Source organism: Pelophylax lessonae, assembly GCF_965119305.1.
Source record: "Pelophylax lessonae genome assembly, chromosome: 8".
Taxonomy (NCBI): Eukaryota; Metazoa; Chordata; class Amphibia; order Anura; family Ranidae; genus Pelophylax; species Pelophylax lessonae.
Window position 1 is genome coordinate 35,738,114 of NC_138775.1, and position 26,870 is coordinate 35,764,983.

At 44.7% G+C, this 26,870-nt stretch overlaps 1 protein-coding gene across 1 annotated transcript in view; it reads right to left on the minus strand.

Annotated features, from left to right (window-relative positions):
* Positions 1 to 5,437: 5,437 nt before the first annotated feature.
* CPNE9 (copine family member 9) overlaps positions 5,438 to 26,870 on the minus strand; it is a 525,181-nt gene continuing 503,748 nt past the window's right edge. The window contains exons 20-21 of the mRNA XM_082265785.1: positions 11,159 to 11,232; positions 5,438 to 6,142 (exon numbers count right to left, since the gene is read on the minus strand). Of these exons, the coding sequence (XP_082121911.1) occupies positions 5,960 to 6,142; positions 11,159 to 11,232 (257 nt within the window). The 3' untranslated portion in view covers positions 5,438 to 5,959. The remainder of the gene's footprint in view (positions 6,143 to 11,158; positions 11,233 to 26,870) is intronic.

Sequence of the window (26,870 nt, forward strand, 5' to 3'; positions counted from 1 at the left end):
AGAATTAAGGCAGTTCTGAATGCAAAAGGGGGTCCAAACCGGTACTAGCAGAGGAATATCAGGACTCTGTAGCTGCTGTCTGTTGATCTCGGGGGTGTGCGGTTTTTCTTTCTGTCCTTGCTTCACTCCCCTAGATTTTCATACAAAATATATTTTTGATAAAAGGCTACATGCATGGTGATGTTCCTTAGTCTGGCTCTCTCGTAGGGGTTATGCTGTGTGCAATTTGGTATATTTATTATGTTCTTGTTTGGTTTTTGGTTTTGTATAGTTATATTCAATTATTTTGTAAATATGTTATTTATTAATTTATTTATTATGGTTTTATTGTATATAAGTTGTTGTTTGTACGATTTTTCAATAAACAAAATTAACCCGGTACTAGCAGGGTGTACCCAATAAAGTGGCCGGTGAGTGTAGGTCTGACTTAGTAAGGGGGCATGCTGGACCTCTGCAGAGAGACCACTGCCCTCCATACAGAGAGCAAGAGCCCTTTTCTGTAACGTGCTGGCAGGGGACAGCTTTTTCTACTCTGTATCTTCTTTCTAAAAAAAAAAAAAGTGAACTTTAAGTCTTTGCACAATTATGGTTTTTATGTATGTAGCACCCTCCTAGGTAGGTGCTAGAAGAGAGAATAAACTGATTTTTGTCTTGCTGTAAAATCCTTTTCTCTGAGGTTCACTGACGGACACAGCTCCATGTCTTCAGACCATTGGCTTATGGTTATGGTTTCCGCCTAGTCCTACTCCTGAAGAGAGAGCAGCATAAGCCTATGGTCTGAAGACATGGAGCTTTGTCCGTCAGTGAACGCAAGATAAATTGTTTTTGGATCTTATCTGCTTATTAGAGAGATTGCCAGGTAAATGTATGTTGTTCTCTGCCTATCAGAGAGCAGGATCTGCTAGCGAGGTCTGCTCACGGTGCTCAGGTGCAGCTCAGTTTGTCTGAAGTATTTCACACTGGTCCAAAAGGGAGGCATATTGGACAGTGGGAGGAAACCTGACCAATGAGTGCACAGGCATTTAGTACAGCCCTGGTGATTGGCAGAGGAAAGTGCCTTGGTCCATGCTGGGATACTGAATAAATGTCAAGGGCACATGTGCTCGGGCTATTTCAGCTGGGGAGCAGGGGTTCCAGAGGGAGGAGATGGCTGCCCCTCATCTGTAGAAGCTGCCATGCAGCCTCAGGTGGTCCACCTGAGAGCCGGAGAGTCAGAGAGGAGCTGAACCCAGATGTCCTGCAGAGCTGACTGTAAGGGAGACACTGGAGAGAATCTTAATTCTATCTACAGTGAGTACAGATCTGTGTCATGGGGCCTGTCCTGAGAGGGCCATCCCTTCTGCTAGAAGAGTCAGTGGACGGGTGTCTGTCAAGCGGATGCTAGAGAGTGTTCTGAAGATAAAGTAGTTGCAAGTCTGCTGCTAGAAAGAGCAAGAAAACTTAATTCTTCCATACAAGTGGTATTATGGTTAAAGCAGTGTGTCTGCTTCCACAAATAACCTATTAACCACTTAAGCCCCGGAAGATTTTACCCCCTTCCTGACCAGGGGGTATTTTGCGTTTCGGCACTGCGTAACTTTAACGGACAATTGCGCGGTCGTGCGATGCTATAGCCAAACGCATTTGACATCCTTTTTTTCCCACAAACAGAGCTTTCTTTTGGTGGTATTTGATCACCTTTGCGATTTTTTGATCATGCGCTATAAACAAAAAAAGAGCGAGAATTTTGCAAAAATAACAACATTTTTCACATTTTTTTATATGAAATTCCCCCCCCCCAAAAAATGTAAAAATCCAAATTTTTTTAAATTTTTGGCCAATTTATTTTCTGCTACCTATGTTTGGTAAAAAAAATCACAATAAGCGTATTTTGATTGGTTTGCGCAAAAGTTATTGCGTTTACTAAGGGAAAGGTTTTTGTCATTTTTGTTGTTTTTTTTTTAGCGCGTAATGGCGGCGATCTGCAATTTTTTTTGCGGTACTGCGACATTGCGGCGGACAGATCGGACCCTTGACTGCCATTTTTGACACTTTTGGGGGTACCAGTGGCATTACTACAGTAATCAGTGCTATACATATGCACTGTTACTGTAAAAATGACACTGGGAGGGAAGGGGTTAACTTTATTGGAGAGGGAGGGGTTAAGTGTGTCCCTAGGGGCGTGTTTCTAACTGTCATTGGATGTGGCTAGTGGTGTAATAGCACAGATCAACGGTCCTACATCGCAGGACCGAGTGATCTGTGTTTTTACACAGGGGAGAATGACAGGCGGCTTTGTTTACATTAGCCGCCTGCCTTTCTCCCTCTCTGCCCGACGATCGCGAGTGACCGGTGGACATCGGGTCCGCCAGGTCACACGCGCCAGCTTCGTCGGGTACGAGCGGGGGCGGGAGCGCACCTCCGGCGGCGCGCACGCGCCCCCTATTCGCTCCCAGGCTAGTGACGTACCGGTACGTCACTTTGCCTGGGAGGGGCTGACCGCCGCCGTATATAGTCAGGCGGCGGTCGGCAAGTGGTTAAGGCCAAGTGAGAGTTGTCCTTATCTACTGGGAATAGTTCAGTTGGAGTATCCCACTATTCCTTTCTCCCATCCAAGTTCCACAATAAATATAAAACCAAACCCGTGGACTTTTTATTGAGTAACGAGCCATTGGGAGTAAGGATGGATGAGTGAACTGTCCCTAAGTGACTGTCTGCAGGTAATCAGAGGAGGCCTAAGAAGTCATCACACAGCGAACCCTACCGGAACAGTGCTACATGTATTTAGTTGGTTTTTAGCTGAAAGTTCAGTTTGGGATTTAGACCCCAGACAAAAGGCTGCATGGTGGACATGCTTACTGAATTTGTGAACCTTTTACCTGACAAGAGTATTTGCAATTCCAATCAGTCTGTCAGTCTTTCAGTAATTCAAAGTTGTTGTGTGCCTTGCGCTTTTTTATTTTGACTGCCAGATGATTTTTTACTTCTGCAGAGCACAAATGAATAAAAAAAATAAAAAAAAAGGAAAACATTCAGGCTTCAATCTGAGGAGGAACCTTGAATAAAAGAGTATGGGTTTTTGTAACAAAACAGTTTCTTATCTACAGGTGGCATGGTGGTGCATCCCTCCGCTATTCACAAACAGTATCTGTTGCGGGATAATTAGAATTCATTCAAGCTGGCAGGCTGTCTGTCAAAGCGTGAGGATGCTCATGAAAAGGAAGCACGGTGTCATCTGTCTGCTCAGTGCACAGGGAAAAAATATCTCACTGTCCTCCATCTGCTCAGTTCTCCCTGTAGGTTACCTATGCATCTGCCCCTTCAGCTCCCATAGACTGGAAAAAGTTCTATTGGTAACATTATGCAATGTATTGGCTCACGATACTTTTTAGGTATTTACATACCATAATGTAATTTAGTGTTCTTAAGAATTAGCTTTCCTTTAACAGTAGAGAAAAGACAGGCGCCACTCTAAGTGCAGTAGGAAGGTTTAATAAAGCATGCCAATATACACCAATATACTCACAATTGAGCAAGTATGGAGGGCAACATATTGTATGTAATCATGTCCGTCCGTAAGAAGAGTTTGTCAGGATGTCTCCGGCAGTCTCTAGTACTCCGCTGCAGCCGATGGATGTCGGCACTTCCTGGTGACTGGGACGCAGGGGTAACATCCGGCGGCACTTCCTAGTCGTGACGTGATAGCGTGATGATGTGATAGCGTGATGATGTAGGCAACGTGTTTACGGAGCATGCGCTCCTTCCTCAGGCCTCTATGGCGCCATCTTAGACAAGGGAAATTTATAGAGGGGATAAATTTCCGTTGTCTAAGCCAGCTCTGAGGAAGAGGCTAAGCCTCGAAACGCGTCAGCCGTCATCTCATTGGATTATGGATTTTCATATGGACTATTCCTGACACTGGAGCAACTGAGCCTGTTATGATCACTGCTGACAGGTACTGCTGGCGGTTATTGCTGGCTGGTACTGCTGGTAAGTACTGCTGGTGGGTACTGCTGACCGGTACAGCTGGTGGGTACTACTGGCTGGCTTCCGACCCACCATTCCCGAGCATCAATGTGACAGAAGCCAGAAGGAAGCCTGAAGGAAGCATGCGGCTGCAGTAGAGTGCAGAGCCGATGCTTCCTGTATCGCTCCTGTGACTGTCACAGGCGGAGTATATTTGGTATCACTCTGCCTGTCCCCCAGTGGCATCTCTGGTCCTGGGTTTACTAACACTTATTATTTTCATCATGTTTTTTACATCTCAGTGCTGCTGATTTTCTCAAGCCTTTTCAAGCTACCAGTTATTTAGGACTTGAATGCGATTGGATCTGTGCGTCCGGCCCCCTAATCTACATGCGGGGCGCCGGACGCATGGAGTTCAATGGGGCTTTTTTTTTTGTCACCTGATTAGAGCCAGAGGCTCTAATAGGCTTCAGCAAAGGGTGGACCCGGGGCACAGAGCAGTGGGCCCCGAGCCCACCCATTGTGTGACCCCTTTCAATGCAGAGATACCAGCGTGCCCCCTTTCAATGCAGAGATGCCAGCGTGCCCCCTTTCAATGCAGAGATGCCAGCGTGCCCCCTTTCAATGCAGAGATGCCAGCGTGCCTCCTTTTAATGCAGAGTGAACAGCGTGCCAAGCCCCCCCCCCCAGACCAGTGCACTTACCTGTAGCGGCGGCTTCTCTTCAGTCCCCCCGCGTCTCCTCGAGTCCTCAGTCCTCCAGCCTCCTCCTCGGCCAATGGCATGGGGTTTGCCTTTCGGCCAATCGGGAAATGGGTCTCAGGACCTGCTTCCTGATTGGCCAGGAGGAGGATCTGTGTGACAATAGCGAATATTAATTTGCTATTGTCACACAACTGGGTGGGCTCGGGGCGCAGTGCGAGCCCACCCTTTTTTGAAGCCTATAAATACCTTTGGCTCTAATCTTCAAAAAAAAAAAACCTTTGAACTCCAATGCGTCCGGCGCCCATCATGTAGATTAGGGGGCTGGAAACATGGATAGGGGGGGCGGCGCCCCTGTGCTCAAATGGACGGGCCGCCCCTGTCCAGCCTCTTGTCTACATGCACTCATCCAACATTGACTGCACATATTTAGGAGTTTAGGAAAGTGACCAGTCTATTTAAGAATTTTTTTCACCAAAATTTACAAAATATTCACCTGTATTTTTTAATCCTACATGAAAATGGGTGAATTGTGGATAAAAGTCAAGTGAATCTTGGGTGAAAACTTTAAAAAGCAAACCCCTAAGTTTTGCCCCTAGTGACCATTCAAATGCTATTTGATTTCCCTTACAGAGTGAAATGTAAAAACTGATTGGTGATGGTTGGCATCACCTTTTTTCGGGTTCCCATGTTTTTTCTTTTCAAGTTCATTTTTTTTTTAATGTCTAAATACAATCAGAAGACTCGGGCAATAAACAAAAGGCAGAAGAAGAGACAACAGAGCAGCCTCATTTAATTTAAAGGTTTATTTGTATATATTTGGAGACAGATGAGGACTACAGTATACAATTCCTCAGAAAGCACAAATGTACATTATTTGTATCCTTTAAAAATGTTCTGAAATACTGTACAGCATTACCCAGCTAGCACTGTGTACTTTCAAAGTGCAAAATCTGCTAAACCCTCCAATGACGCACCCATTAGTGAATACAGCTCACTCCCTCGTGCCCCACACCTTCACTTTACCATCAGAACCCTGCGCCCACCCCCATACAATCCAGCCTTTGGAAGGACCAATGGTGTTAATCCAGGGTGGGGATCTCCAGACTGTATTGCATAACCCCTGGAAGAGCGAGGTGCCGCTGGTTTACTGAAGATGCAGTTAGCAGGCATGTCCCATAACTAAGTAGATGCCAGGCCAAGGAAGAGGAGATTGGAAGGGTTCAAAGCTTTACCCTGTCTTTTATATATTTTTTTGGAACTGGTAGGGGGCGCCACCATTTCTGTGCAGGATGGAGAAGCATGGTTGGTGCTCAGATGTGCAAGGGAAGGTTCTGAATGGGGGCGGAGGGTGGTAGCGGACGGGGCTTGATCTCACGGGACTTCATGTAGGACAGGAACTGTTCTGGGATCTCGGCTAAGACGTCCTTGGCGAGCCGGGCCATGCTGAGGACTTGGTTTCCAGAACGGTCCACGTAATCGCGGAATGGCACGAACTGCAGAGAAATAAAAACAGTGAGCCTCTGCAGGAATCTTTCCTCCAAGCCAGTATGTTGTGAAATAAGAAGCAGACCATCAAAATCCCATGACCTAATTTTGTCCGACAATTTAAATTTTTACAAATTCATTTTGTAAGTGGAGTTTGTTATGATACGTACTAGGAATTACACTGCTAAACTAGACGTCTTTATTCTGGATTTTAATCAAAACTGTGGTTAGCTGAAGGAAAATAAAAAGGTTCACTTTAACACCACCACCAGCAAATACTCACCTTTCCTTCTCTCCCTATCTGCTCCTTCCAACTGCTGGGAGGAAAAAAAATACCTGATACTTCTCATTATGTAGGAGCATAAGATTCGCTTTCCTTCCTCATGTGACAGTGATGGTGCTCGGTGATTGGCCCAGCTGGGGAAGACAGTCTTCAGTCCTGTGAAAGCTTTGACTAAAGAGACAAAACTTACATAGGGTATTCCTTCCCTCATTCTCAACATCTGAACAGAGCAATGATGGTGTGACTAGAGGGTGGGTATTTGCTTCTATGGAGGGGGGGCATTAAAGAGAACCTGTTGCTGCATGGGCAAAGCTGCTCTCTGTGGGGAATTCTGGGTAACACTTTGCCCTGAAGGGCAATCATTCCAACTGGTTGGGCTAGATTACGGTGAAGATGGTCACCTGGTGTTTACCTCAGGTTTGAGAAGAAGATTTGAGAAGGTATGAGAAGTCAACATTGCCTGTAAGTAGGTATCAGTGGGTTTAAAATAGAGCTATGGCATTCATGTGGATCAAAATTTTTCCTCCTAACTCCAAATTTTAACAAAAATTAAAAAAACAGTGGTCCAGCAGTGGTTAAAAAAGAAAAAAAGTTTTCACTGCAGTATATTCACCTCTTACCCCATCGCTGTCTCATATAGACTTAAGTGGTTGTAAAGGCTGAAGGTTTTTTTATTATGGACATTCTATGCATAAAGGTAAAAAACCTTCCACCGATGTGTACAATAGCGTCGGCTGTCCCGGGTCTCTCTCTCCTCAATGGCTGAGACACAGCAACGGGAGCCATTGGCTCCCACTGCTGTCAATCACAGCCAGTGAGCCAATGAAAACAGGGCAGGGGGCGGGGCTGAGCCACAGCTCTATATGTCTTATGGACGCATAGAGCTGGCTCGGGAGCGAACACGCACCAGTGCCCCCATAACAAGTGGCTTGCTATTGGGAACACTGGTCAAGAGGGAGGAGTCAGGAGTGCCAGTGGGGGACCCAAGAAGAAGAAAATCAAAATCATTGCACAGAGCAGGTAAGTATAACATGTTTGGTATTAAAAACAGAAAACAAAAAAAAACAAACAAACAAACCTTTAATATCACTTTAACCGGTTGCCGACCGCCGCAAGTACATATACTGCGGCAGTCAACCCCGGCCAGGCAAAGTGACGTACCGGTATGTCACTAGCCTGTCACTTGCTTGTGAGCCAATAGCGGCGCGCGCCCGCCCCGGCTCGTTCCCTGGGAAGTCTGTGCGTGTGACCGGCGGACCCAATGTCCGCCGGTCACTCGCGATCGTCCGCCGTGAGGGGAGAAAGGCAGGCGGCTAATGTAAACAAGCTGCCTGTCATTCTCCCCTGTGTATGAATAGTGATCATACGGTTCTACTATGTAGGACCGTTGATCACTGTTCCTACACCAATAGCCATGTCCAATCACAGTTAGAATCAGGCCCCTAGGGACACACTTAACCCCCCCTTCCCCAATAAAGTTAACCCCTTCCCTGCCAGTGTCATTTTGCAGTAACAGTGCATATGTATAGCACTGATTACTGCAGTAATGTCACTGGTAACCCCAAAAGTGTCAAAAATGTCAGTCAAGGGTCCGATCTGTCCGCCGCAATGTCGCAGTACCGCAAAAGAAATCGCAGATCGCCGCCATTAGGCGTTAAAAAAAAAACAATACAAATTACAAAAATCTTTCCCTTAGTTAGTAAACGCAATAACTTTTGCGCAAACCAATCAAAATACCCTTTTTGCAATTTTTTTTTTACCAAACATATGTAGCATAAAACAAATTGGCCTAAAATGTTAAAAAAAATTTGATTTTTACATTTTTTTTGGGGAATTTCATATAAAAAAATGTGAAAAATATTGTTATTTTTGCAAAATTGACGCTCTTTTTTTGTTTATAGCGCAAAAAGTAAAAATCGCACAGGTGATCAAATACCACCAAAAGAAAGCTCTGTTTGTGGGAAAAAAAGGACGTCAAATTTGTTTAAGTACAGCATCGCACGACCGCGCAATTGTCCGTTAAAGTCACCCAGTGCCGAATCGCAAAATAGGCCCTGGTCAGGAAGGGGGTAAAATCTTCAGGGGCTTAAGTGGTTAAAGTAGAACTATAGGCCAAGCATTTTTTTTATTTTGGATAGAGTACAGGAGGGTTATAACCCCTGTAACATTTATTTTTGCCATCTTTGTCCAATTGGGGAGATTTACCTTCACTTTCTGTCCCATAGCTAAAACAGGAATTGAGAGAAAATCCCTGCAAATTAAGGGAATCTCTTAGGGACACCCAAGGCCACCAGAACTATTGTCCCATTGGATGATTTCCATTCTATTACCTTTCTGGGGACAACCCAGAGTTTGGGATATTCTTCTATTTTCACTTTCAATGTTAATGGTAAACAGTAGAAATAGAGAGGGTGACTCTCCCTAAAAGGGGCACAGACAGCAAAAAACCTAACAGGTGTTCTAAACCATCTTCACTCTATCCAAACCCCCCCCCCCCCCCCCAAAAAAAAAAAAAAAAAAGATTTGCCTTTAGGTATACTTTAATGCTCTGAGGACCCTTCTGGACTGAATGATGTCCAGAAACATCTAACCTACTTTCTGTGAGCCCTAGCCATCATGGACCCACCCTCTGGGGAGTTGCCATCATGCTGGTCTGGATCTACAGTACTCCTAGACAGAACAACACGCATATGTCATTGTGTGAGTGTAGGAGTAACGATCACCTAATACTGCCACTGAAGGAGAAGAGAAAGGATTCATGATACGTGACCATCCAGAAGACTTGAGGTGTTTATCAAAGAATGTTCTTACAAATGGGTTTGGTGACAGGGACGGCCTTAGGTGTTCAGGCGCCCTGTGCGAACTAATCTTGTAGCGCCTCGAAACCCCCCCCCATCCTCACCCCTAGCCCCTTGGTCACCTAAACATACACAAAGAGGGAAAAAATATTCTACCGCTGCCTGTAAGAAGAATCAAGCGGCTGAACTGCCGCTATGATTGTTCTTATAGTGAAGGGAATCGCCAGCAGAAAATAATGATATCTGAATGATGCCTTAAGCTGCATCATTCAGATATCCCCAATCAAAGCCCAGGACGATGTGGGGTCTGCGGGCATTGTGCAGGAGATGCAGGGTCTGCGGGCATGGTTCAGGAGATGCAGGGGCTGCAAGCATGGTGCAGGAGATGCAGGGGCCATGGACATGGTTCAGGAGATGCAGGAGCTACGTACATAGTGCAGAGGCTGCGGGCATGGTGAAGGAGATGCAAGGGCTGCGGGCATGGTACAGGAGATGCAAGGGCTGCGGGCATGGTACAGGAGATGCAGGGGCTGCGGGCAAGATGCAGGGCTGTGGGCATGGTACATGCAGAGCTGTGGGCATGGTACAGGAGAGGCAGTGATGCGGGCATAGTACAGGAGATGCAGTGCTGCGGGCATGGTACAGGAGACTCTCCTGGAGAATGTCCTGTACCATACCCACAGCACTGCATTTCCTGAGGAGATGCAGGGGCTGCGGAGGGGTCTCATTTACCATTTGGTGAGGCGCCTTGGCTTTGCATTTAAAAATGGCGCCGTACGAGCTTTCCCAAGTGGCGGCGGCGCACGCACAGTGTACCCATCGGGCCGGCCGTGGCCATTTTTTTTTCAGGTGCCGCAATGCTGTGTTGATCTTCAGCCAGCCCCAGGGCAGGGGAACTTGCCCTGGCAGCGCCTGCTGTGACTCGTCAGACGAGTCTCGTCCTGTGAGTAACTGACTGCGAGCTGTGATGGCTGCACGGCGCCCCTGTTGCCTATGGCGCCCTGTGCGGCCTCACAGCTCGCACACCCCAAAGGCCGGCCCTGTTTGGTGAGTTGTTGAGGCTTAAAACCTGGAGTTGGGCTTCAAGGACAACTTCACAGAACATATACACCAGTGATCGGTGGTGGAACCAATGCCAAAGCAGCTCTGGGGGTTTCTCTAGGGGATGCAGGTCTAAGATACCCTTCTCTTCATCATAATCCATCTCTTCAGCCAATTTCAGGGACTGCCTATTGAGTGTAGGTACTCAAAATGGGTTTGGTGAGGTGTTGAGGCTTAAAACCTGGAGTTGGGCTTCAAGGACAACTTCACAGAACATATACACCTGTGATCGGTGGTGGAACCAATGCCAAAGCAGCTCTGGGGCTTTTTCTAGGGGATGCAGGTCTAAGATACCCTTCTCCTCATCATAATTCACCTCTTCAGCCAATTTCAATGACTGCCTGTTGAGTGTACGTAGGTACTCTTATTTATTACTATAGACTTTGTGTGTGATTCAGGGCTGGGCAGTCAATACTCCACCATTGCTGTGTCTGTCCAGGACCATGGGCACTGGAGTATCTGCTACTCTCCCACTAGATTGAGTTTGATAGTTTGATAGTTCTTGGATGTCTGATGTTGCTATTGGACCCAAGACAGCTTGTTTACCTCTCACTGCATTTACTGGACCTTAAGTTAGCAAGGTGGAATAAACCAATGCTAAAACAAATCTTTAATACAAATTACAGTGACCATAGCAGCCAGTCAGATTTGTCAGGTCGCTTAAAATGAACCCTGATTGGCTGTTCTGGGTTACTACCCTTTCCTCACTTAAAAAAAAGAATGAAAAGAATAGAGGGAATTCTGTAGTGTGGTTGGTCAGTTGTAAAAACCTTTGGATAGTTTCATTGACATATGTTTTCTGGGACAAGACGCCATTACTAGGTGCACATTTTCTACTTTACCTGCACAATGTCTCTTTCTGCAAAGCGGCCTCTGGAGGAAACCCGGACTTCATCTCCATCCAGTTCTTCCATAGCTGCAAATACCAAAAACAGGGACCTATTTCAGTGCAGGTATTACAGCAACCTATTGCTTCAACATACAGGTTACACCTGAATTTTTAATCCTCGTCCAGTAATCCAGTATGTGAAAGTTGTTTACTTTGCTCCGTTCATTGCAAATAAATACTCATGTTATCAGGATATGTATGTAATATTTACAGCTAAACTCCAGGCTGGTTTTCATAAAGTAAATGAATGCAGCTCTGTATTCATAGTTACACAGTTACATAGATGGTAAGGTTGAATATAGACACCAGTCCATCCAGGGCTGGCCCTACCATGGGTCCCGCTGGGTCCATTGCACCCAGGCAGCACTTTCAGAGGGGCAGCAACGTAACGCCCAAGATTTTTTTTTTCCAGCAGTTTTGTGTGTCATCAGTTTGCGGCACGTTAACGAGCAGCATTTCTCCATCTATAGAAGAGAAGGACCCCAAGAGAAACCCAGAGGGAGTGCTCAAGGGAAATAATTTTAAAGGAGGACAAACAACAGTGTAAATTACAAAACACTATTCTTTATTGAAAAATATAATTGCGCATATGATCTGGATATTGTCTCCCAGACACCTATTAAAAACCACACAGACAACATAGATACAGACAAGGCATTCATACACGCCCCATTCACTCCAGCTAGCCTAGCACCGGTGCACTGCCTCCAAACCTGCTAATGATGGTAAATAAAATGTGATGTAATCTAACTATCACTTAAAGTGGAGTTCTGCCTCCCCCTCCAAAAATTAAAAGTCAGCAGCTACACATACTGTATCTGCTGACTTTTAATATTAGGACACTTACCTGTCCTGGAGTCCAGCGATGTCGGCACCGCAGCCGATGTTTCCATCGGCTGTCGGGTGCTGCTGCCGCCATTGCCGGTAAGGGAACCCGGCAGTGAAGCCTTGCAGCTTCACGGGCGGGTCCTCACTTCGCATTCCTACTGGCTCGGCGGCGGAGGAAGGAGGAGGGACCGAGCTTCAGAGGGACGGCGTTGCATCATCATATCCCGTAAGTGGGGAAGGGTACCTGTCAAAAACAGGTACCCATTCCCCCCCTCTCCCCCCTGAAAGGTGCCAAATGTGGCATCGGAGGAGGGGAGGAAACAAAAGAGCGGAAGTTATACTTTTGGGTGGAAGTCCGCTTTAAGCCTCCGTTCACATCTTAGCGTATGGATCACGGGCAGAACCGCCGCGGTTCCGCCCGCGATCCGGAGATTATTGCAAATCGCGGGACGCCCGTGCGTTGCCCGTTGATTTGCAATAGACCCCCAAACGCTGAGCGATGTTGCCGCGATTTCTGCCTGCCGAATCGCGGTAACATCGCGCAAAAAAAAATCGCGGGACGCATTATGACCAAAAAAGTACAAGAGCTTCTTTGGATCGTATTGCGTCCTGCGATTTTTTTGCGCGATGTTACCGCGATTCGGCAGGCGGAAATCGCGGCAACATCGCTCAGCGTTTGGGGGTCTATTGCAAATCAACGGGCAACGCACGGGCGTCCCGCGATTTGCAATAATCTCCGGATCGCGGGCGGAACCGCGGCGGTTCTGCCCGTGATCCATACGCTAAGATGTGAACGGAGCCTAAGGCATTTCCCCATCTCATACTGCTGTCCTAAAGAGTATGAGGAGGCAGAGCCTCTCCTCCAGGAACGTCCCTCGCGTGATTGTGGTGTGCGCAATGACGTCAGACATCAGTGTACTCCTCATGCAGGGCAAGCTGGATCTTCTAGGGCAGTGGCTGCAGCGGACACAGGAGGACAGACAGTAGGTGTTTGGTGGACCAGTCCAGTGGTCAGGTTTGGAAGAAGATAACAGTATATATATATTTTCTAAATTTTATATTTAACAAAGTTATTACTGTTTTTTTATTGTTTTTTTTATGTCATTATACCTCACAAAGCAGCCCCTTAACCCCCCTCCCCCAAAGCAGCCCTTTAACCCCCCCCCCCCCCCCACATACATACACAGACAATGCAGCCCCTAAAAGATTCTGCATATAGACAAGGTGCTGTTGCATGTAAATCTGACTTCCTGATACATTTTAATTTAGTTTTAATTATCATGATATAAAATATTGGATGTGGGGGCCTTTTGGTGGGCGTGATTGTTTTTTTTTTGAGGGGGGGGGGTGGGGCAGCATTTCATTCTTGAACCCAGGCAGCACAATGTCTTTGGCCAGCCCTGAGTCCATCCAGTTCAATCTGTGTGGGTGTGTGTTCATGTCAAAAATCATTCCCCGTATCCCTTTATCCTGCTAAGAAGAGTTTTTTTAAAACTATGAATACTTCCTGCTGACACCACCAAATGTGGAAGTGAATTCCACATCCTTACCACCCTGACAGTGAAAGACTCCCTACGTAGTTTAAAAATAATATTGTTTTTTTCATGCGCGCCAATGTGGCACATTGGTGTATACTTAAGCAATAGGACATTGAGCAAATTGCCTTGCCTCTGCATTCGGACTGCTTTGGGCAATGCCACCCAAGGCAGCTGGTGTCAACAAGCTCTAGGTGTCCAAATTTTCATGAAGCCTCACCACTGGCCACCAGTAGAACCTGCGTCTGGATCTCACATTTCTTTAGACCACCTTTAGGCATTTATATAGTCAACATTTTTATGTGATGCTTGCTCTGAGAGCATATGTAAGCTGCCTTTGCCAACCTCTCCCCCTGGCAATGCTAGCTGCCTATTTGTCGAACTCATTCAATAGCTTCAATCGTTTCTGGAAAAAGAAAGCAGATCAGCAGTTCAGATTTCACCCCAACTTCGTAATCTGCATTGATGAAGAAATTAGCAATGCCGGAAACAGCTAGATAACTAGCATTCTCAAAGGAAGACCAGCGATTGCTATCCTCAAATTGCTGTAATAAAGAAACTTTTAGGAGAACTATGCTGGAACACCAGTTAAGTTTTACAATCTCGAAGAATACAGGGCAATCTCCCACTCAAATTCCATAAAATATAGAAGATTGTCGCCATTACACAGAAAGCTTCTTTTTTATGGTTAATACATATAGACTCGTATCTGGTGACAGCTGTGTGTTGAAGGTGGCCTTCCACTCTATTATGATACACAATGGTATGAAGAGATACTATAGTCAGCTTCGGTAAATACTACCTACAAGACATCTCTCCCTGGTGGATAAATTTTATATGAAGGAAGACGGGTCATTTCTATAGTAACAGTCTCAGGGTTCCGTAGAATCTTGCTGCGGATACACTGGTATAGATTTGCGCTCACAGAGGGGGATCTGCTGCCAGGAGACAATGTACAGACTGCAAATTGAAAAGCTATATAGCTTGCAAAGTTGATTATCTCCCACCCCCCCCCCCCCCTTACACATATTGCTGGAAAGAGGGAGCTGGGCTTTAAAGAAGTCTCTGCTTAGCGCTGATCACATGTGAAATGGTCTATTATTCGCATGTGAAATAGGCAAACATACCTTTCTGTGAACAATTACTGCTTTTGTGAGGCTCATGCCTCGAGCAGACCCATTGGCTTCAGTGCTTTAGGAGTCACTAACCTTGAAGCATTCTTCTTAAAGCTGAACTCCAGGCACAAAAACTTTTATGTAAAATAGATTCATCAATAGCTACAAAAGAGACACATTCACTTTGTGTGCACCAAATGCCTTTGCAGATCCGGATAGTACTGTGTAAATGTTGCTGTGACATCATAGCTTTGCTGTACATAGCCTGTGCAGAGCTGTGGGAGGGGCCCATCAGGCTCCACCCACTACAGGCTTCCTGCAGAAAACTACAGCAGGGGGCGGAGACATGACCAGTCACCCTGGACAAAGAGAGAGAGCAGCAGTGATGGGTCTATTTACAGGAAGCTCCTGCACATTGTGCCAAGCTGGACCAACGTAAATATGCAATACAAATTATTGCTTGGTTTTAAAGAAATGTATATTAAAGTATATGTAAACCCTAACAATGAACGTCTCTTATTTGCTATCTTTTAAACTGTCAAACAAATACCATTGACACAGTGTATCTCTCAGATATATCACTGACACAGTTTTGTTGTGTTCAATAAGTGCAAAAAAAATACCTTTTGATTCCGATTAATAATTTCCTGCAGTGAGCTGACAACACAGTGCTTCCATTGCACTAAAGCAACGGTCTCCAAACTGCAGACCATGGGCCGAATTTGACTCTGTTGCTGCATTTTTCTGGCTCTTGGGGCACTCTTACTCATGCTAATACTAGGCATAATTCCTTCCAATGACACCAACGATGGGGCATTATTCCTACTACTGACAAAAGGAATGAGAAACTATTCCTCTCACTGATACCACCAATTGGGAACCCCACTGATACAAACTGAGGGACACTATTCCTCCCAGTGATACCAACAATGGGGAACCCCACTGATACAAATGGAGGGACACTATTCCTCCCAGTGATACCAACAATGGGGCAGTATATTAATACTCACTAATACCAATGATAGAGCACTATTCCTCCTACTGACACCAACAATGGGGTATTATTCATTCCTCTGACACCAACAATGGGACACTTTTCCTCCCACTGACACTAACGACTGGCCATTATTCCTCCCACTGACACCAACAATGGGACACTATTCCTCCCGCTAATACCACCAATGGGGAACCCTACTGATACCAACAAAGGGACACTATTCCTCCCAGTGGCAACAACAATGGCATAGTATAGCAATATCCACTAATAGCAATGATTGAGCATTATTCCTGCTTCTGACACCAACAATGGGGCACTTTTCCTCCCACTGATACTACCAATTGGGCATTATTCCTCCCACTGACATCGACTGGCTATTATTCCTCCAACTGACACCAACGATGGGACACTATTCCTCCCACTAATACCACCAATAGGGAACCCCATAGATACCAACAAAGGGACACTATTCCTACCAGTGACACCAACGATGGAGCAGTATAGCAATACTTACTAATACCAATGATGGAGCATTATTCGTCCTACTGACACTAACAATGGGGCACTATTCCTCCCAATACCATTGATGGGGCACTATTCCTCCCACTGATACCAATGATGGGGCACTATTCCTCCCATTAATACCAATGATGGGGCACTATTCCTCCCACTGACACCAATGATGGGGCACTATTCCTCCCAATACCAATGATGGGGCACTATTCGTCCCACTGATACCAATGATGGGGCACTATTCCTCCCACTGACACCAAGGATGGGGCACTATTCCTCCCACTAATACCAATGATGGGGCACTATTCCTCCCACTAATAGCAAGGGTAGAGCACTATTCCTCCCACTAATATCAATGATGGAGCACTATTCCTCCCACTGACACCAATGATGGGGCACTATTCCTCCCACTGATACCAATGATGGGGCACTATTCCTCCCACTGATACCAATGATGGGGCACTATTCCTCCCACTGATAACAAGGATAGGGCACAATTCCTACTCCTACTGACCACAGGCGCTATGTAATTTTTTACTCCCACTGACCACCAAGCCTGAGACATTGTTTAAACCCCCTAATGCTGCAGGCCATTTTCTACTCCCATTGGCAGAGTTTGGCCCCCTAAAATCCTGAAGGACAGTAAATTGGCCCTTTAATGAGACCCCTGCACTGAAGTCATAACCAGCTTTTTTTTTCCCGACCAGTTCTCTTTGTGGACTATGCTATGAAGGTGATGAGAGGGTGAGGTGTTCTGTAGTTCTGCCCTAGAGTGACAACACGGCTCTTCTATAGATACAGTATAGGCTGAGCGTTGTCACCCTAGGACAGGAAGTGTGTTACTGGCAGGATCACCAGGTAAAAATAAAGGGAACAAAAGCATGAAAAAAGAACACTATTGCAGCCACCACATCTTAGAACTGGTAAACTGCAATATGTTACATCTTTGTTTTTGGATATACAAGGTGAAGAATGAAACAAGAAAAGTAGCCTGGCCCTTTAAATAATCAGCAAAGCATTTCTTGGTGGTCCCTACTGTGAGCCTAATAATGTAAAAAAGGCAATTTCCCCTGAATGAGTGAGGAAGTGAGATTAATACAGCAGTAAAGGGTCGGTCATGCTGGGTATTGTTCTGCTGCGTCCATGCATAATGCAGACACTGTGTGATAAAGACACATTATGTGACACTATCTCGGAGCTGCCAGTAATAAAGGTTCATTATTAAAGACCTCCTCTCTCTCCTGTGGGAGCCATACACTTGGACAAAGCATGTGAGTCAGCACCTTCTCCCTCCATAAGCCACACTGAAACTTATCATCCATATTAACAAAGGCTAATGTGCCTTTTTTTAATTTTCTCACTAATTATTTTATACACTTGGGGAGCGGAAGGAGATAAATGTGCAATCAATTGGTTGCAGCCGAAGACAGTGCAGCAGCTGAAACTTAAATAAAGAAAAGCTCAAAGTACCAGGACTGTTCCACTAGTAATCTGCCAATGCACAGGGTCATATACTTGGGGATCAAGTGGCTTCATTAACCACTTTACCACCGGAGGATTTTCCTGCTAAAAGACCAGGGGTTTTTTTGCGATTTTTTACTGCGTGATTTTAACGGACAATTGCGCGGTCGTGCGACGCTGTACCTAAACAAATTTCACGTCCTTTTTTTCCCACAAACAGAGCTTTCTTTTGGTGGTATTTGATCACCTGTGCGATTTTTTGATCACGCGCTATAAACAAAAAAAGAGCTTAATTTTTGCAAAAACAACAATATTTTTCACTTTTTTTTATATGAAATTCCCCCCAAAAAAAATGTAAAAATCAAAATTTTTTAACATTTTCGGCCAATTTGTTTTACGCTACCTATGTTTGGTAAAAAAAATCGCAAAAAGCGTATTTTGATTGGTTTGCGCAAAAGTTATCGCGTTTACTAACAAAGGGAAAGATTTTTGTCATTTTTGGTGTTTTTTTTTTAACGAGTAATGGCGGCGATCTGCGATTTTTTTTGCGGGACTGCGACATTGCGGCGGACAGATCGGACCCTTGACTGACATTTTTGACACTTTTGGGGGTACCAGTGACATTACTGCAGTAATCAGTGCTATATATATGCACTGTTACTGCAAAAATGACACTGGCAGGGAAGGGGTTAACAGTATTGGACAGGGAGGGGTTAAGTGTGTCCTAGGGGCGTGATTCTAACTGTGCAGGGACAGGTCTACTAGTGTAAAAACAAAGATCAACAGTTCTACATAGTAGAACTGTCTGATCTTCACTTTTACACAGGGAGAACTGACAGGCGGCTTGTTTACATAAGCCGCTCTGTCTTTCTCCCGCTGTACCGGCGATCGTAGTGTGACCAGCGGACATCGGGTCCGCCAGTCACACTCCCGCACTCCTCCGTGAACGAGCCTCGGCGGGCGCGCGCCTCAGCGGGCGCGCGCCCGCCCGCTATTGGCTCTAGAAGGAGTGACAGGCGAGCGACGTAGACCTACGTCACTCTGCCTGGCCGGGGCCGACTGCCGCAGTAAATATACTGTGCGCAGTCGGCAACCGGTTAACATTTTGTTTTGAATATACAATATGTAAAGCTCTGCATAAGTTGACGTCACTATATAAATACCTGTAATAAATCATAATGAATAGTTTATCAATGCATAGGAAATAAAAAAATAGAGCAAATGTGGTTGATTTACTAAAGGTGTTTACTTAGCAAAAATTGAAGCTGCGTTCAATTTGAATACCCAATCATATGCAAGAATTGGTGTGGAGGTTGGGTTCAAAGGGGAAAGACAAAAGGAGTTAAAAAAACCCTCATCCCTGAACTAAGTAGTAACACAAAGAGGATAGGACCCCCTAGGTGGGACTATAGCGGGTAATGACTCCAAAATGTATCAAAAAATATATAAATTTTATTGCATAATATAGGTACAATGAACAAACATGTTCAAATACATAGCGTAACTTCAAAATAATGGCGACTAAACAAAGAGTTGATGTGACAATCTTGGCTTGGAAGAACCTTGAATTGGTCCAAAAGACCCTACGCGTTTCGATAAAACGTATACGTATATCGTAAAAGGTATATCAAGGTTCTTCCAAGCCAAGATTGTCACATCAACTCTTTGTTTAGTCGCCATTATTTTAAAGTTACGCTATGTATTTGAACATGTTTGTTCATTGTACCTATATTATGCAATAAAATTTATATATTTTTTGATACATTTTGGAGTCATTACCCGCTATAGTCCCACCTAGGGGGTCCTATCCTCTTTGTGTTACAATCATATGCAAGGAAAATTCAAACAAACAGGAATTTTGCTAAAATTTGATTGGATGACTTGAGTTCCCCTAATTTATTAGGCTCAGTTTGCATAAACTGCTAAATATAAAGTCTCCACTCCCTTAGGCTAGGTTCACACTTTGGGGTTTCTTTGTGCACTGGTGCGCAGTCATGTTGGAACAGGAAGTGGCTATCCCCAAACTGTTCCCAAAAAATTAGGAGAATGGAATTGTCCAAAATGTCTTGGAATGCTGACACCCTAACAGTTTCCTTCACTGGATCTAAGGGGTCAAGCCCAACCCCTGAAAAACAACACCACACCATAATCCCCCTTCCAACAAATGATTTGGACCAGTGCACAAAGCAAAGTCCATAAAGACGTGGATGAGGGAGTTTGGGGTGGAGGAACTTGACCAGCCTGCACAGAGTCCTGACCTCAACCCGATAGAACACCTTTGGGATGAATAAAAGTGGAGACTGCGAGCCAGACCTTCTCATCTAACATCAGTGCCTGACCTCACAAATGGGCTCACTTCTGCAAGAACGGTCAAACATTCCCATAGACACACTCCTAAACCTTGTGGACAGCCTTCCCAGAAGAGTTGAAGCTGTTATAGCTGCAAAGGGTGGGTCAACTTAGTATTGAACCCTATGGACTAAGATTGGGATGCCATTAAAGTTCATGTGCTTGTAAAGGCAGGCGTCCCAATACTTTCGGTAATATAGTTTATATCAAATCCTCCTTTTTGAATGGATCCCCCTAACCAATGTCTTACAGCATCCCACATGCACTATACACACTCAGTATGGTATATTTGGATTGTAATATATATGGTGACCCTATGGGTATTATCTACAGACTACATCCCAAATGTTGGGGAAGTAGAAACAGAGCCGAGGAAACACAGTTCGGTAAAAGCCGGTCGGATCCCCGGGTGCTGAGTATGGTCTTTTGGGACAGCTCTAAAATCTGCAAATTTTGATTTGGAGCTTAAAGCGGTTGTAAACTCTATAAAAAAAAAAATAAAAAAAAAAAAAACCTGCAAGACAAAGGCATAATGAGCTAGTATGCATCGCATACTAGCCCATTATGTGTAACTTACCTTAAAACGAAGCCCCGACACGGACCCCCGGACATTGCTGCGGGCGCTGCCATGGTCCCTCGTCGTCTCTTCCGGGTTCGGCAGCTCCGGCGCGCTGATTGGCCGGAAGAGACGGCTCCGGCGCGATGATTGGCCGGAGCCGCGATGACGTCACTCCTGCGCATGCGCGCGGGAGTGATTTTTCCGGCAAGCTCCCGGCAACTTAATTGAAGGTCCCCCGGACCTTCAGAGCGCACGCGCCGCTCGCGCGAGCGGCTGCATGCACTGTAAATATCTCCTAAACCGTGCCGGTTTAGGAGATATTATTTGTACCTACAGGTAAGCCTTATTATAGGCTTACCTGTAGGTAAAAGTGTCAAAAAGCGGGATACTACCGCTTTAAGGAGGGTCTCTGGGGATCAACTAGCCATTATAAAACAGCTGTGCTTGAGGAAACACCAAACACACGTGCTGCAAAAATGTAAAATGCCATTAAAAAAAAGTTTATTAGTTCATATAAGCAAAAATTTAATTAGTCACAACTTAAAATGACTGAGCCAAAGGTTCAGGGGTTGACCCAGATTGCTCAAGTCTGGGGTACCGCTACAAATAGTGTTGATGTTCAAAAGTTTGGATCATTCTCAGCTAGTTTCTACCACTTAGGCCAAATGCACATTAGGCATTTATCTTGGTACAACCAATAGGACCCTTTCACACTGGTGCAACTTGAACTGCAAAGTCGCATGTCGAGTTGTACCCCATGATTTCCAATGTGTTCCATTCATATCTGTTCGACTTCAAGTCGCAGCGACTTTAACCACTTCAGCCCTGGAAGGTTTTACCCCCTTAACGACCAGGCCATTTTTTGCGATACGGCACTTTATTACTTTAACTAACAATTGCGCGGACGTGCCATGCTGTACCCTATTAAAGTTGATGTCCTTTTTTTCCCACAAATAGAGCTTTCTTTTGATGGTATTTGATCATCTCTACGGTTTTTATTTTTTGCTCTATAAACAACACGACAATAAACGACAATTTTGAAAAAAAAAAACATTTTTTTACTTTCTCCTATAAAACATTCCTAATACAAAAATGTAAAAATCTAATTTCTTTATCAGTTTAGGCCAATTTGTATTCTGCTACATATTTTTTGTAAAGAAAATCCCAAAAAGCGTATATTAATTGGTTTGCACAAAAGTTATAGCGTTTACAAACCATGGGATAGATTTATGGACTTTTTTTTTTCTATTGTTTTTTATTAGTAATGGCGGCGATCAGCAATTTTTAGAGGGACTGCGACAAAAACTTGACACTAAGTGACAGTTTTTGGGGACCAGTGACACTAATACAGTGATCAGTGCTAAATAATAAGCACTGTTACTGTATAAATGACACTGGCAGGGAAGGGGTTTACATCAGGGGCGAACAAGGGGTTAAGTGTGCTCCTAGGGAGTGCTTTCTAACTGTATGGGGGATGGACTGACTGCAGTAAGAGAGAGATCTGTGTTCCTGATTACTAGGATTACTAGGAACACACAATCTCTCTTCCTGTCTGACAGAACAGCCATCTGCCTTGTTTACATAGGAAGACGGCTGTTCTGTCAGTCTCCTTGACAATTGCCGGAGGCCGGTCCCGCGGACTGGCTCCTGCTGTGTCTATAATCACAGTGGGAAGGTGGCTCTGGTGGTGTGCGTGCCCCCTAGAGCCTTAAAGCAAAATCACATACATATACGTAATTTTGCGCTTAAGGGCCACCCTGCCGCAGTATATGTACAGTGGGCGGTCCTTAGGTGGTTAAAGAAGTCCCTGCACTTCTTTGGTCCGACTTTAATGCAACTTAAGGTCCATAGGTCTCAAGATTACACAGAGATTGCTTCAAGTCGCATCAAAGTCACATCAAAGTCACATCAAAGTCGCGTCAAAGTCGCGTGACTTTCAGGTCATACAAGTGTGAAAGGGGCCTTAGTGTGCCTTATGGTCTGCAACTGAAAGACCCTGCGGCTGGACAGGGCTGAACACTTTATGGAGCGGTACTTGGGTTTAGGGCCCTACGTGTTCAGGGATGAAGACTGCAACACAAAATAAGTTTTGGGAAAATGGCAAGGGTGGGTTATCTAGATACATAAGGGGTTATTTACTAAAACTGGAGAGTGAAAAATCTGACGCAACTCTGCATAGAAACCAATCAGCTTCCAGGTTTTATTATCAAAGGCCCCTTTCACACATGCGGACCGTTCAGATCCGCCTGTCAGTTTTTCAGGCGGATCTGAACGGATGCCCCATGCATCTTTATGGGGCAGCGGATATCAGCGGAGACATGTCCACTGACATTCTATCCGATCCTGTCCGTGAAATCCGAACGGATGGAAACCCTATCTTCCATCCGTCTGGCGGATGGGATCAGATGAGAACGGACAGGCGGTCCATTCTCATCCGATTCCCCCATAGAGGACAGCGGGGATCTGACACCTCTGTCTCCGCACACAGAGCAGAGATGGACCTGTCATCGGCCTGCTCAGCGGGGATCGGCAGATCGATCCCACGCTGAGCAGAAAACGGAGCGGACAGGTGAGAAAGGGGCCTAAAGCTGGCCATACACCTGCCGACAAATATCGGGCAAACTCATTTTCGAAAAACGAAAAATCGGCCCTGAGAGCAGACGATCATGCCATAATGTAATGACCGAATTTCGAACGATAAATCGTTCAATGGACATAAAGGAATTCAGTTTGTCACATATACCTAGTGCAAACAGTTCGGCAGAGAAACACATTAACCTTTCAATTTATCGTTCATTTATCGATCGGCTGGCAGATTTTCAAAACTGTTCCTTCAATTTTTCGGCTCTGAAAAGTTGAAAACGATTTTCTATTTGTGCCCATTAACTGGAGGAAAAACGGACGATTGGACCAAATGACAGATTTTCTAACTATTTTTCAGCAGGTGTATGGCCAGCTTAAATGAACAAGCTAAAGTTAGATGCTGATTGACTACCATGCACAGCTGCACCAAATTCTAAGCCCCATCTCACACTTGGAGTCCGTCGGCGGACTCCGTTTTTCTCAGCGGGGGATCGATCTGCCGATCCCCCGCTGAGCAGGTGGATGACAGCTGTGTCTCCGCGCTGTGTGTAGAGACAGAGTTGTCAGGTCCCCGCTGTCCTCTATGGGGGAATCAGATGAGAACGGGCCGCCTGTCCGTTCTCATCCGATCCGATCCACTGGACGGATGGAAAATAGGGTTTCCATCCATCCAAATTTGACGGATCGGATCGGATGTCAGTGGACATGTCTCTGCTGACATCCGATGCCCCATATAAATATGCACTGTTACTATAATAATGACATTGGCAGGGAAGGGGTTAACACTATGGGTGATCAAGGGGTTAAATGTATGCCTAGGGGAGTGATTCTAACTGTGGTGGGGCGTGGCTTTTGAAATGACCATAGAGACCTGTAATCCTATATAGAAGGATCACAGGAGCTCTGTGATCATTCCAGGGAGAAGAGCGGTCAGCTGTGTTTACAACAGCCGACCGTCCTTCTCTCTCAGCGGGGAACGATCGTGGGTGTCAGGCGGCAATCGGAACTGCAGGCACGCGACTGATATGTCGTTTTGCGCAGGAGGGCCGCACTGCCGCAGTAAAGTGGCGGCAGGCGGTCGGGAACAGGTTAAACAATGATTTTGTTGGAGGTACCAATAAATATCGCCTTATCGATAATTTGCATTTTTATTCTTGTGGGTGATTGTATAGGCAGGGCTCCAATGCACTGCATTGCCCGGGGGCCTATTAATGCTCTTAAGCTGGCGCTGCTTTTACAGGCTGAAGAAAAAAATAATGCCAAACGCCTGTAAAAGCGCCATAGTGAGCCCAGTGTGCATGAAGCATAATGGATTATGGCCAGCTTAAGGCTGAATAATTAGACCCTTGAATTAGCCTGGAGATGACTGGATCATGGCAGGACAGGACCGGTACCCTAATAGCCAGATACCCCTCATTTGTTTTTTGCTTTTACTAATATACAAGCTGCGGCTGAAGCGCTATGAGTTTAGCGGGTATAAGGTAAAACGCATCAAAATTAATTTTTAAGTCCAATGCAAGCATGTAAGACTTTTCAGAAGAACAGAAGCAATGAATCAGGGCACTCTCTGTGTTACACCAGCGCCATCTCTGGCCAGTTCAATACATGGGATCCAGTCTTCTCTTTCTTCATATTAGTATTCACAATGTGTGAACGATTTGCATCTAGATTTGTGAATGTCACAGTTTCACCCTTCATGTAAAGGCTATAATTTTCCTAACATTTTTCCGCCAAAGTTAAACGAGCTGTAGGTTTTCAAGTCATGGCAACCCATCTTATGTGTTACTCACCTACTAATTTGAGAGCGAGCCATGTAAATTCGGGTCACTGGTCGGTGATGAAAATATATCTGCTGGGTAACTAATTCAATTTAAAATTAAGAGATGAATATTTCCTTTCCCTATACTTTTCAGATAAGTATAGTAAGTGAATCAAAGCAGTTTGAAGAATGGAGGGGGGCTAGCCAAAGGAGGCATCTGCACTGGGCCTTCAACTATTTAGGGTCTTACAGTCTGAGAATTAAATTGTAACTAATTCTATGCTCTATGAGATTGCTAAAAAAATATATTTTTTTTTTTTTTCAAATCTAATGATATTTCTGTTTATTGTATCATAAAAAATTTGTTTTTTAGTTATTTTACAGGTTTATTTCATTTTAAAGTGACGTCTGCTACTGCACAGCATTGTGCTTATTACTGGACATCGGCACTGGCATTATAGGCACACATAGGGTAACCTTGTGTCCATGAAGATCCATGATGTTGATGATTGCATATCACAGAAGGCTACAATTAGTTTCTTTTTAAAGTGTTATAAAACCCATACAATTAACTACTCTTACATGTTTCCTTTTCATGTGTTAGGCCCCATTCACACTTGTGCGACTTGTCCTGCGATTTGGCACTGCAAAGTTGCATGACAAGTCGTACTCCATGATTTCCAATGAGTATAGTTCATATCTGTGCGAATTCAAGTCACAACAACTTCAAAGTAGTCCCTGCACTTATTTGGGACGATTTTAATGCATTTTGAGGTACAAAGACATAGGCATTGCTTCAAGTCCAGTCAAAATCGCATCAAAAAAGCTGTAAAATCGCGGCAACAAAATCGCGGTAAAATTGTATGACTTAGGTCGCATAAGTGTGAAAGGGGCCTTATATATACTAAAGAAAGCGGTTTATTTAGTCTGTTCAATAAATGCAAAAAAATACCGGTTGGTTCTGCCAAAAATTCAGTGAGCTGATAATTCCTGTACTGAGCTGACAACACTGACTCTGCTGCACTGAAATCCCGTCCCGAAAGACGTCTGATCAGCCCTGCCCATGTCACCTTTGCAGACTACAGAACACCTCTCCTCTATGTTATGTACATGTGGAGAGTGGGAAGTGCTCTGTAGTCCTTGATACAGTATAGACAGTGAGCGTTGTCACCCCAGGGGAGGGAGTTTGTTATTGGCAGGATCACCAGGTGAAAAAAAAAGAAACAAATGCAGCCACCAAGTTTCAAGGGTAACTCCACTTTCTTAGAAAACAATATAGCAAATGAAAACAATTATATATATATATATACAGTATATATATATATATATATATATATATATATATATATATATATATATACATACACACACAATTGCTATGCAAGCCTTGTTGTAATTTAATAGTAAAAAAAAACAAAATAAAAAAAATAAAAAATAATTAAATGCAATATGGCAACCTGGAGGCTTTCTGTGCATCACTGGTGTACAGACCGCACCCCCGAGAAAGTCAGCTTTGGTAAACCACTCCCCAAGGAATAAATACTTCTAAAGGGGTGCAGACCCTGCAGCTTTTCCCATTAGAACACTGGGAGTGCACCAGTTGATTATAATGAACCAGATTCAGTCTGCAAAGGATCTGGTGAAGCAAAGCGCTATTTCTTCAGAGCAAAGAATGGTAGGAATTTACTACAAAGTTTGTTAACATTTTTTTTTTTTTCGAAACAAAAGTGGCATTACGCTTTAAGGACAGGTAAGCTGCAATACTTGATATTTTTTGTTCTTTGATTTAGATATATTTTAAAGTGGAATTCCAGGCTATAACTATCCAGTCCTACATCTGCTCCCACTCCCCTTCTAAGGCCCCTTTCACACGGGCGGACCGTTCAGATCCGCCTGTCAGTTTTTTTGGCGGATCTGAACACCCCATGCATCTCTATGGGGCATCGGATGTCAGCAGAGACATGTC